The 12,836-nt window shown below is 38.3% G+C and overlaps 1 protein-coding gene across 1 annotated transcript; it reads left to right on the top strand.

Moving 5' to 3' along the window:
- The first annotated feature begins 1,016 nt into the window (after positions 1–1,016).
- SNRPB2 (small nuclear ribonucleoprotein polypeptide B2) lies at positions 1,017–11,790 on the top strand. Its single transcript, XM_083375104.1, has 7 exons — positions 1,017–1,320; positions 2,162–2,241; positions 3,000–3,172; positions 5,316–5,456; positions 7,523–7,576; positions 8,241–8,329; positions 11,197–11,790. Exons 2-7 carry the CDS (start codon positions 2,178–2,180, stop codon positions 11,354–11,356), a joined length of 681 nt encoding a protein of 226 aa, XP_083231230.1. The 5' UTR covers positions 1,017–1,320; positions 2,162–2,177; the 3' UTR covers positions 11,357–11,790.
- The last annotated feature ends 1,046 nt before the right edge of the window (positions 11,791–12,836 follow it).

The following is a 12,836-nucleotide window of genomic DNA, read 5'->3' as shown; positions in this document are numbered from 1 at the left end:
TTGACTGTTGTAACTCTGAATGGTCACTAAATGAACTGTTATATGTCAAGGACTACCTGTATTAATGTTATTGTTTCTATTATACAAAAAAGATCCATTTGGGGAGTTTTCTATTGCAAATGCCAAAATATTAGTTATGGGGCACTATACATGGGGACAGCAGCAGGCAGCCAAATTTAATACCCCAGTCCTTCTTTAAATCTGTACATGATATATATGCCATTTGAGTTCAGCTGCTGCTATTTTGCGAGTCAGATTGATCTCAGCGTACTCCAACAGAAGTATTTTGAAATTAGAATTATATAGCCCAAGGTTAACTCAGAGCAACCCCAAACCCACTTTCATTGGAAGAGATATTTTTTTTAATAAAAAAAGTTGAAACATAAAAGTATGGGAAGTCTTGGGAACATTAACCTATAACGCCTGTAAGCTTGTATACTCATTCCTGAACACCTGTGTCATAAAATAAAGGTATTGATCCTTCAGGTGGCACAATATTCCTTAAATTCGTAGAGTTGGGAACGGAATATCAGCACGCACCTCTTGCATACTAGGAATATTTCCATTAAGTTCCCGTTATGGAATGCAAAGACAATCCAAGTTTCTTAGAACACGACCGCCCTGTTATCTTTCCAAAAATGCGCATTTGTGCAGCCTCAGATCGACGATTGGGATGGCGGCAAGTATTATTACCGGTATGGAGTCAGTTGGATTGTCACGGGAGGAGAGCGTAGTCTCTTCTATTTTATAGCTCTATGCTCTTTCACTCAGTTAACACCACATCCGGCTTTAAATTTGAACAAGTTTTCCAAAGTACGGCAGGTTATCCCATAGATGTCATGGCCCCTAGACTAGACAGCGTTTCCCAACCTTAGGAACTTGAAGATGCGTGGACTTCAACTCCCAGAATTCCCCAGCCAGCATAGCTGGCTGGGGAATTCTGGGAGTTGAAGTCCACGCATCTTCAAGTTCCTAAGGTTGGGAAACGCTGGACTAGAGGACTCAGAAATCCCGACTTTTCTTTCTTTTTTTTTTTCCTCTCCTCCTTTTAACCGGAAGTTAAATATACTAATATATTAGCCCCAGCCCGATAGATTTCTCCATGGTTGTGGAATACCGGAAGTGGCTGAACGGGTGGCCTTTTCTAAGCAGATTTAAAGCGGAAACGGAAGAAGTCAGGCGGAGGTAGTAGCACGCGCAGAAGAAGAAGAAGAGGAGAGAGGAGTTGTTTGCCTCGGCAGTTATTCCGTCTTTTTTTTTTTTTTAAAGGGGAGAAAGGGCTTTCCTGTCTTCTCTCTCTATCGTCCCGGGATTGTTAAGGTGAGGGGGTCGCAATCGCGGGCTCCTTGAGCCGAATGCAGCTCCCGTGGGATAGAGCGGGAATCGCGCGCGGGTGAAAATGAGGGACCCCCTTCCTCCTTTCCAGGCGGAGATCTCAGTGGGCCAGCCACACCCCAGACTCGCAGGGGTCTTCCAACTTGGCCCTTTTACGACTTGTGGACTTCAGGTCCCAGAATTCCTCAGCCAGGATGCCTGGCTGAGGAATTCTGGGAGTTGAAGTCCATGAGTCGTAAAAGGGCCAAGTTTGAAAGACCCCTGCCCCAGAGTGATGCCGAGAGGAAAATTTGGAAGAAATTAAGACAGGTTTACTCCGTATCCTCGTTGCAACAGGCAAATTGACAACTCAATATTGTACGGTGGAGTACCACTTTAGGTAGTGCTCCTTTTACTAAGGTGCTTTGCCGAAAGCCACTTCATGAGATTAACTTCTTTTAATGGCTTGGGCAATGGCAATGAACCATCCCAAAAGACATTTTAGTTCTGTCGCTTGAACATAACCGTAACGCTTTGATTCAGCGTTTTTGCTGATCAGGCTTTTTAGAATGTCAAATTTTAGAACAGAACACAATCAGGTTGTGACCAAAAGATTGCTTTTGTTATTCTCTGAAATTTCATTAAGTGTCTTCCATGTACATCCTTAGGGTGGTCTCCTGCTCCCGTCCCCAAAAGTGTGTAACGATAATAATCAAGTGTTTGCTGTTTTGAATTAGAAGATTCTGAAGAGTCATTGTGGATTAGTGGATGTAGTCTTAATGTATTGGTGCTTTTAGTTTGTTGGAGAAACTTGGATATATGAATGTGCTATATCTTATTTTTTCAGGTCGGCTTATTGGAAGATGGATATTCGACCGAACCATACGCTTTATATCAATAATGTGAATGATAAAATTAAAAAAGACGGTATGACAATAAGTGAGCCTTAAGTGTATCCTAATGAATTGAATTAGGAGATGTGCAATTCTCATTCCTTTCTTTCTCAGCCTTGAATTTGGTCTTTAGCAGATTGTAATTTGCTCTTTTGAAAGGAAAATTTCTCTGGGTCAGAAATCTACAGGTAGTTTAACTTGGAGCACAATTGGACTTCTATTATTATGATGCTTTTCTCTGAGAACGTATTGGAAGAAAGACCTATTGTATTGCTGAGGTCTAATCTCCCAGTACCCACCTAGATATTTATGAGAGATATAAAAATGCTATAGGATCCTCTTGTCTGTATCACAGCAGTTGGTATCCAAAAACTTGTTTCTGCTGACTGAAGAAAATGCAGAGTAATCAAGCTAATAGTATTTGATACATTTATGTTTCCAGAACATATGTATAAATAAGGTTGAGAGATTCCGTTAATCTATTCCCTACTTTAAATCATGATCACCTGTATCTTAAGAAACAAAGATAGGCACATTTTGAGTTGCTTTTACTGAGTCAGATAATCACTATTTCTGGCCCAGAATTGTAAGGATTAATTGATAGGATTTCTCCTGTCAGATAATTTTTTGAGTTCTGTATAAAAATTTCATTTAGAAATAGGAATTTCTGCATTCAAATCATATACTCACTATAATAACAGTTAATATGCTAATCTACCAATTGTAAAGTTCTGAATGTTCTTTTAAATAGCTGCAAATAATACAACTTCCTTTCCTTTTTTTTCCTAACAGAACTCAAAAGATCCTTATATGCACTATTTTCCCAATTTGGTCATGTGGTGGATATTGTGGCTTTAAAAACAATGAAGATGAGAGGACAAGCCTTTATTATATTTAAAGAGCTTGGATCAGCCACCAATGCTCTGAGGCAGTTACAAGGTTTCCCATTCTATGGCAAACCAATGGTAAGTTGTTAATTTTTTATCATGAAACGTAACAGTATGGTCATATCTCATAAAGTTCAGATTTTTCATTACATTCTTAAACTAACTTTATGAATTAATTCACAATATGATAAGAAAGCCCTTTATTTATATCCTGCCAGATCTGCTACAGATGGAAAGAGAGATTTTAATTTTCTTTTCAGTGTTTAATACCAATGCTCAGACTAGAATATTACTAAACTCCTATATATCCGCTTATTTGGAGTAATGAAACTAATTTCTAAGCTGAACATACAGAAGTGGCTGCATATCAATGTTTTTCTTAAATAACGTTTTGAATATAAATTATTTTATCTGTGATGCATTTTTGGTATAATCAATAGAATTTTACAAAAAAATATAATTCTAATAGCTTAGAATCCATACAGGGAACATCCATTTTGGAATGATTAGAAACAAGTGGAACTGCATTTATGGTCTGATTATGGAGAGGTATCCATGAATATCAGTTTCGATATAAGTGCACAAGTAGGGCCATTTATGTCATTTATTTGGTGAAATTACATAAATAACGTACATCACTCTGGAAATTTAGTCTGCTATTCCTTGTATTGAGGTCAGCAAAATTAAGATTTCACTGTATGTAAAAAAATGAATCTGAACTGTTCATTCCAAAGATGTAGATATCTGCAGGGAACAATCTTAAACATCTGAAAATATGAAAGAATTAAACAAATTTCCTTTGATGAACATTCATCCAAGAATTGTGATCCTGTATTTGAAAACTTTATTTTCTGTTACTATTTTAATGGTTTTGAGACTGTACATAATGTAATCACATTATGACTTCTGAGAGAAATAGAATATGGGTGAAAGAAGGCTTTTGGGAAACAGCCAATTATCTCCTTTTTACTGACATTCCCTAAATTAAAAAATGCTTTCTTCCAGGCAAGCATTGTATTTTGTTATTGACATTACCACAGAAAAATATTCTAAAATCCCATTTGAAAAATATGTTTGCCATGTGGAAGTTGTTGAAACAGTCCAACATTATTATTTTGCTATATCAGGTTTAGGAATTTTGATAGGCCTGTATTCTACCTCTTCTATATTGGCACCCTGGACAGTCTGACAATAAATATATGTTCATCCTTTTTTCAGACTGTAAACAATTTATAACTCAACCTATAGTAAAATACTAGGAAGCAGCCATGAAAAGCAGGTATAAATTACTGAAAGGTCATCCACAGTTATAAGCATAACGTTTTGTATCAACTATCTCAATTGCCTCTATTAGTCTGCTTTTTTAAAAGTTATTTTCAGTAGTACTTTTTATCTCTGACATTTGGCTGTAATAAAGATTCATTCATTTTACTCATTCACTGTTGGAATGATGTTACAATTTTTGATAGTAAATTGCCCCAAATACATACATACATACATACATAATTTTATTTATATACCGCCCTTCTCCCGAGGGACTCAGGGCGGTGAACAGGGCAAGCATAAAAAACACAGAGTTACAAAAGTTGAAAAGGATTAAATATATGCCCACTAAAAACAGTACATACAAATATTAAAATAACAATAAAAAACCCCGCCCATCCCCCATCAGGCCAGGCCGGCTTGTTCAAATAAGAATGTCTTTAGATCGCGACGGAAGGAGCGAAGATCAGGCGCCATCCGGAGCTCAACCGGTAACTGATTCCATAGCTCCAGGGCGCCCACAGAGAAGGATCTCCCCCTGGGGGCCACCAATCGACATTCTCTGATCGGTGGCACCCTGAGGAGGCCCTCTCTGTGGGAACGCACAGGGCGGAGGGGAGTTGATGCCGGCAGCAGTGTACGCAGCCCAGGTGCAAAGGATTCTATTCATCCCTAGATCTCAGTCTAGGATATACTTTAAACTTTTCAGAGTGTTAAATAGCAGGATATCTTGTGCACTTGAATGGCCATTTATTTTACAAAGTAGTTTCCTTTATGTTGATATTAATCTGTATATTGTATTTTTTTAATTTGCCCTGTAAACCGCCCTGAGTCCTTTGGGAAAAGGGCGGTATATAAATCGAACAAAATAAATAAATAAATATTGATTTCTTTTAGATTACCCTTGTGCTTACCGCTAAATATTCAGTGTTCATGAAATTTTGTTTTGTGAAAATAGCGTGTTCAGTATGCAAAAACAGACTCTGAAGTAATTTCCAAAATGCGCGGTACATTTGCTGATAAAGAGAAGAGAAAAGAGAAAAAGAAGACCAAGTCCTTGGAACAAGCTGCAAATGCTGCCAACAAAAAGCCAAATCTGGTAAGATACATTTTTAGCATATCTCTCATTAGACTTAAGCAACACAAATAAATTATGAAGCTCTATATATTCATTAGAACGTTCTTGACATCTTGCTACTTCTGTGTGAACGGGATGACAGGGATGTGTTTCCCTTGGAGTGCTTCCAGATGAATAATAGAAGAGGCTATTTAAGCTGTTGAGCCTTATCTCTTGTTGACTGCCTAGATCAGACATGTCAAACACAAGGCCCGGGGGCCGGATCCGGCCCACAAAGTGGTTTCATGCAGCCCGCAAAGCCATCCTGTAAACAGTGAGGGAACGGCCCCCACTGCCTTGGCCCTGGCCCAGAGACCCTCCTTCTGCCAGAGACCCCCAGATCTGTCCTACTCCTGCCTGGGCCCCCATAGGCACCCTTGATGCGAACGATGTAGAGCTGGCCACGCCCACCCAGTAGGCCATATACACTCTAGCCACGCCCACCCAGTAGGCCACGCCCACCCTGGCCATACCCACCCGGCCCCCTGAGGGCAACCGCAGTGCTGATGCGGCCCTCAATGAAATTGAGTTTGACGCCCCTGGCCTAGATCTATATATATGTAGTCCTTGGGTTATGACAGCAATTGGGATCAAAATTTCTGTCACTAAGCAATGGGGTAGTAAAGTACAAGGTCACAGGATCACATAGTTTAGCAGTGGCAATCTTGGCAGTCCCAGTTGCGCACACACGGATCATTAAGTGAGGAGCCCACATGACTGCAGTGTGGTAAGAGACGGGAGTCCCAGGCAAGCAGGGCAGGAAATAAGAGCTAGGATGGAGGGAAGATGCTGTGGGATTGTGGGCAGGGGCGTGCCACTGCTGGGAAAGGAAAGGGCCAGGGTTGTGACTCCACTGCATTGCGTGCCACTACCAACTGAGGGAATACTCTCAGTAGCAGTGAGGTGAGGACATTTTCAAGGCCTTCCCTGTGTGGCCAAACGCCTGATGGTGGTTCCTGGCAGCTGCTTGACTGAGAGCTTTCCATGCCAGAGGGGGAGGGGGAGGCCCCTGCCCAGCATGGCCAGTAAATAGAGCACCTGTATAAAAGGGCTTCAGGCAAGCCCTACTTGCCTGAAGGAAGGCAGTTGGAGAAGCCATGGAAAGTCAGTTGGAGATAGGCAAGAGAAAGAGAGTCTCCAAGTGCCTGAATGTTATTACCTGGTGTTTTCCTGGCAGCTACTTGGCTGAGGGCTTTATATGCCAGAAGGGGGAGGCAAGGGCACTGCCCTGCATTGGCCAATACAGCACCTGTTTATTAGGGCTTCAGGCAAACAGAATGGATGGAAGTCAGTTGAAAAAGACACCAAAGGTCAGTTGGACACAGCAAGAGAGAGGGGTCTCCCAAGTGCCTGAATGTGATCACATGACTTTGGGGATATTGCCACAGCCAAGGACTAGTCTTTGAGGGCTGGTGATAAATCCATTTTATAGTGCTGTTGTAACTTTGAACGGTTGCTAAACAAAGGGACGTAACTCAAGGACTATATACAAAAACATCCCCCACAGGTAGCTTGTCTAATCTCTCTTAATCTTGGATAGGAACCTTGCCATCCTATCCCTAATGCTATTTAAAAAATACTGATCAGTAACTTTTTTTTAATCTTATAGAAAAGACAGAAGAAACAGTAGGAAAATATAAAAAGTTTTCAAGCAGACAATTACTCTCCTGTCTCCTTATAGCTCACTTAAAATCTGTGAACAATTTAGAAACACTGCAGGAAAAAACTTACTGTATATGACAGCAGTGAAATTCCTTAGTGAGATTCCTGTTCCCATAAACTTACTATGTGCTTTGTAAAATTGCTATGGCAGAAAAGCTCCTTAGATGTATTCCACTAGGCATCGAAGGCTCTAGGATTTGTGTCAATTCTTAAATTACGTTCCAGTGTTTTTCCCTTAAATCGTACTGTCTCCTAGCTATTCTGGCCCTCTTAAATTTCTTTTTTGAAACTGAGCTAGCTGTTCTGTATCTGTGTCTAAAGTTTATTCTTATAATTGTGTGATTAAAAAGAATAGATTTTTAAACACATTTTTTATTTTGCAATAGGGAGCAAATCAAAATTCAGCAAATGCCCAAGGAAATGCTTCACAGAATCAACAGGTAAATCTTACTGCCTTGGTTCAACTAAACTTGCAATCACTGCATTTGACGTTTTAGAATAACATTGTGTAAACAAGCTGATGTATTTCTTGTGAATACATTTGTGGCCAATTGTTTGCTTCAAACTTTAATATTACAGTAAGGACAGGAAAAATCAGATTCTTACAGCCTGATTTATTGTTTTAAGAATTTTTTTAATAACGAAAGCTAACTTACTGCAAGATTCAAAAATAATATTTATTTCCCAAGGTTGAATCTAGTCTTTATACTCTCTAGGTTTTTATTAAAAAATAAAAATATTGATTTCTGTCTTACATGGTGTTGGAATGATGCCTGTTTCCTAGGAAAAAATGATTGTAGATGAAAGGAAACAATCTTTGATCTATCAGTTAATCTCCTGATAGATATATATTTTGGCTACGGTATTTTTGTGGCTAACTCATTCTCCTAATTCCAAATGTGTTGACTGGCTTTTCAGTAAATTCAGTAACATAAATTCAGTTAATTCGGTGAAACGTTACTTACTCTTCAATGAAAAGGTCTTTTTCCAGATTATTCTAGACCTCATTAAGTTTGAAACTTATGAAATATAGAAACTCTGTATATTTTCCCCACTTCTGTCCTTTGTTATACCGCTTTTTCTTTACCACTTCTGTTACTACAGGTGCCTGATAATCCACCGAACCATATACTTTTCCTCAACAATCTACCAGAAGAGACAAATGAAATGATGTTATCAATGTTATTTAATCAGTAAGTGTATATTTTTGTCCTTTTCCAAAGATATCAGCTGTAACACTACATGTAATGTAATGTTCTGAGGGAACACTTGCTGCCGGCATCAAGCTCCCTTCGTCCAGTGCGCTCCCACAGGGAGGGTCTTCTCAGGGTGCCACCGGTAAGAGATTGCCGGCGGGTAACACCCAGGGGTAGGGCCTTCTCAGTGGGTGCGCCTGCCCTGTGGAACCAGCTACCTGCGGAGCTGAGGACTGCCCCCGACCTCCGTTCATTCCGCCGGGGCCTGAAGACCTGGCTCTTCGAGCTCTCTGGCCCAGGCTGAGAATTTTAATTTAATTTTAATTGGGGTTTTATTTATACAGGGATAAATTTAATCTTTTTTAAACTTGGTTTTTAACTTTTGTATTTTTGGTTTTTAATTACCCTGTAAACCGCCCTGAGTCCTTCGGGAAAGGGCGGTATATAAATGTAATAAAATAAATAAATAAATAAATAAATACTTAAAAATAGAGCTCACTGAAGTCAATTTAATAAATTATGAGATTGGTTGTCAACAATTTTATATAGACTAAAGTTGTGAATACACAGGGCTGAGTTCGCTTAGTTTTTAGTGACCTTTTCTTATTTGTCGTAGTTTCCTAGTGATGTTGTTCAAGAATGATGTATGAACAATGCAATAAGCCGGGCTTCCTGGTTTAAACTGAAAGGTTTATGAATACTATATTAATTGCACATGATTTTATACAGCTGTATGACTGAACAGTAAATGTATGTGCATGTTTAAATTCAGACAAAGGATTGTAAGCCGCCCTGAGTCTTCGGAGAAGGGCGGGATATAAATGGGATATAAATAAATAAATAAATAAATAAATAAATAAATAAATAAATAAATATGTACCTAGTAGGTATCTTGATTCAGCCTAACCCAGTTTTGTTTTGGATGTTAATGTCTGTAATCCTTAGCCTGTGTATTTAGAAATGAAGTGCCATGCTCTTTTTTTTTATTGAAAAGTTTTAAAATACATTTTATCTTTAACAATCCCCCCTCCCCTTCCCCTACCTATCCCTCCCTACCCCTCCCCCCCTTCCCCCTTCCCCCCTCCCCCCCCCCCCCCGACTTCCCAGAGCTAAGTACAGGGTATAAAAACAAAGAACAATCATAAGCATCCATATGCTACCAACAATAAATTCTTAAATCTATCACTCTCTAGCTCAAATAAGACAACTACAAACAATACTAACATTTCATATAGAAAAGAAAAGAAAAGAAAAGAAAAAAGAAAATAGAAAGGAAGACTTATTCAAATGCTAAAGGAAACTTTTTAGTCCCATATTTGTTCTGGATATATTCAATCCATTTTTTCCACTCCATAATATAACGTTCTTGCAAATGATCTTTCAAATAAGCCGAGATCTTTGCCATCTCTGCCAGGTCAGAAACCTTTAAAGTCCATTCTTCTATGGTCGGCAGTTCCTCCTTCTTCCAATATTAACCTATTAAAAGTCTTGCTGCTGTAATTAGATTCAACATCAATTTAGTGTCCACAACCGTAGCATCTGTAATTATACCCAACAAAAAAAGTTGCGGAGAAAACTTTATCCTTCGCTTGAAGATCTTCTGCATATTCCACCAAATTTTTATCCAAAAAGCCTTGACCTTTTTACAAGTCCACCAAATATGAAAATATGTTGCATCTTCACCACCACACCTCCAGCGTTTTGGCTGATAATTCGGATACATACTTGCAAGCTTTTTAGGATCTAAATGCCATCTATAAAACATTTTATAAAAGTTCTCTCTTAAATTTTGAGCTTGTGTAAATTTTACGTTTCTCACCCAGATCTTTTCCCACGTGTCCATTGTAAGTGCCATGCTCTTAAGAGCACCAGCATAGGAAAGGCAACTCTACTCCCTTTCAAACTGTCACTCACAATTATTTGAAGAATGAAAATTCAGTGCATTGTGAGTCCTGATTGTGAGTCCTGATTTAAGGATAGGCATCCCAGCTTTGGCTCAAACTGAATGAATGCATATTTCTGGTGCTAATATTCAACAATATGCTAATAGAGATTCCTGTCTTACTGTTACAGATGCGCTTTAATTCATTTGACTTTTTGATTCAAAGTGTTGATTCTGTTTGAAAAGGACTTTGACTCAAAATATTGAAACTTTTCGACTGTTTGAATGGTCTGCTCAATCCAATTTTTGAATTGGTTTGTAATCTGCATATGCCAGAGCAGTTGGGAGCGAGGCAGTATACAAGCTTAATGATACATAATAACTGAGTTGACTTGGCAAGCAATTCAGTTCAGATATTCCATCAAATCACATTCAGCTGAAGTTCTCTCACAGCCATACTAACTTCACCCATTTTTTCCCAACTGCCTCCTCCCTCTTATTGTTGCTAATTCCATTTCACTGTTTATTGAAGATGACTTTTTTATTTTAATGATTATGTAATGGCAAATTTATTATAGAATATGGAAGGGTTTGAAGAGTACTGTATGTAGAACAAATTGCAGATTTGTTGAAGGCTGCATAAAATTTTTGCATAGTTAACTCAGTAGAATCTTGAGTTTACTATCTCTTGCATAAAGGTTTATTGAACAGTAGTTCACTATATTTAATTGTGAACTTTATCATTACAAACGTTTCTGAATTTGAACTTTCTGTATGTCAAATTATACCTTTTTCATTGGTTGGAAAAGGCATTACTGCGTTTCCTTTTTCTTCTTTGGCTTGCCCAGATCAGTGGTGTTCAATTATTTTTTAATAATTAACTTTAGTTTTAAGTTATCATTTGTTAAGAGAGTAAGTCTGGCTCCATGACTGGCAGTGCTGAAGAATATAAACTTAAACAATTTAAATATTTTTTGTCTAGGTTCCCTGGTTTTAAAGAAGTGCGCCTAGTTCCTGGTAGACATGATATTTCATTTGTGGAATTTGAAAATGAAGGACAAGCTGGAGCTGCTCGGGACGCCCTCCAAGGATTTAAAATTACCCCATCACATGCAATGAAAATTACGTATGCTAAAAAGTGATGGCAATGAACTCAGTTTTTTCAAAGAACTTGTTTACTGCTTTTTTATGTGTTCTGGGTTTTTTTTAGGGTGGGGGAAAATAAGTTAAAGAATGGTTCCTTAATTTTAAGGAAACTATGCTATATAAAACTCTTGGGGTTTCATCTAGTCGGCACATTCACATTTCTAAACATGTTCAAGGAATGCTAACATTTCTGCTGACCACTGTTAAGTTTTTGTTGCTGTACATAAATTGGTTTAAATACTGTGATCTTCAGATCCTTACAAGTTGATTGTAGAAATAAAACTCTTAAGAGTTCATCTTTGATTGCTCTTTCGTGTGATCAAAATGATTAAAATTAGCTAATTACCAGTTCTAGAAATTGGATATCTTTGAAAGTTTTAATCTGAAGTTGTGGTTTACATTTCATCAGTTATGATTAGCATCTCCAAAGGTCCACATTCTAACACAGAAGCTTATAAGGAATGAGTTTAGCCCTGATAATATTTTCCTGCAAGGAAATGGGGGAGAGGGGAGCCAGGCTCACTCTTGCAATAACTGCTGGGGAAGTAAAGGAGCGAAGAAAGTGGGTAACCTCATTTCTTTTTGTATTGATCTCTGCTTCCTACTGACTTTATCTGAATTTATTGCTAGATTATGGCCTCTGGAAATATTGCTCCTAAGCAAATGCAGCCTTTGATGAGAAAAAGTTTTCCACCCACTCCTGCCTCCAAATTTTCATTGGGAGTTAATAAGGCACAGTGGGATTGTACTTGTTTGTCACATTGACATCTATACATATGGATGGGGGGGCATACTTTTGTAGAATTGGGGAAAAAAAACTAGCCTTGCATCTAAAGTTGTTCTAAAAGGCTTTGCTTTAGAGACCACTGTAATTGATGGAATGACTTAAGGCCAAGTATGAAAAATAATTGTAACTAGTGATGCTACATTGTCTGATAGTAGATAATATCTCAAATCTGGTGGTGTAGTTATGTAAATATATTCATAAATGTAGACATGGGTATGAAAGACTCTTTGCATATTTCCAGTTTTCATCTGAAGCATGCACTTGGTAAGGAACCATGCACTATTGTGCACAATGTTCCAATGCTAAGAATATTGTGTGAAGGTTATCCAGAATCTTTTCACAGTTAAAAGTAACATGCCAATAATATTGCATGCTGGGGATCTCTCTTATTTCTAAAACAGCAATCCTGTGGGATATGCTATGCTGAGTTATTGGCCCTAAATCACTCAACCTGGGGGGCTGCAGCCTTGGTTTAATATCTTAAGGCTATACTGGGTCTCACTGGAGTGTAATTGTAAATGTAGCCTTAGCAATGTTCTAATGCCTTATGCCAATATTTTACTTACATATTAGTAGTATGTTCATCCTGACATCCAGCTTTTTAATTTAGAAGGAATGTAGGTGTACCTAGGCAACTGACTTTTATGCTCTATGATGCCAATTTTGTGGCAGGGTTATTACTAGAGTTG

This window comes from Vipera ursinii (genome assembly GCF_947247035.1).
Source record: "Vipera ursinii genome assembly, chromosome: 1".
NCBI lineage: Eukaryota > Metazoa > Chordata > Lepidosauria > Squamata > Viperidae > Vipera > Vipera ursinii.
This window is presented reverse-complemented; position numbering and strand designations above follow the sequence as displayed.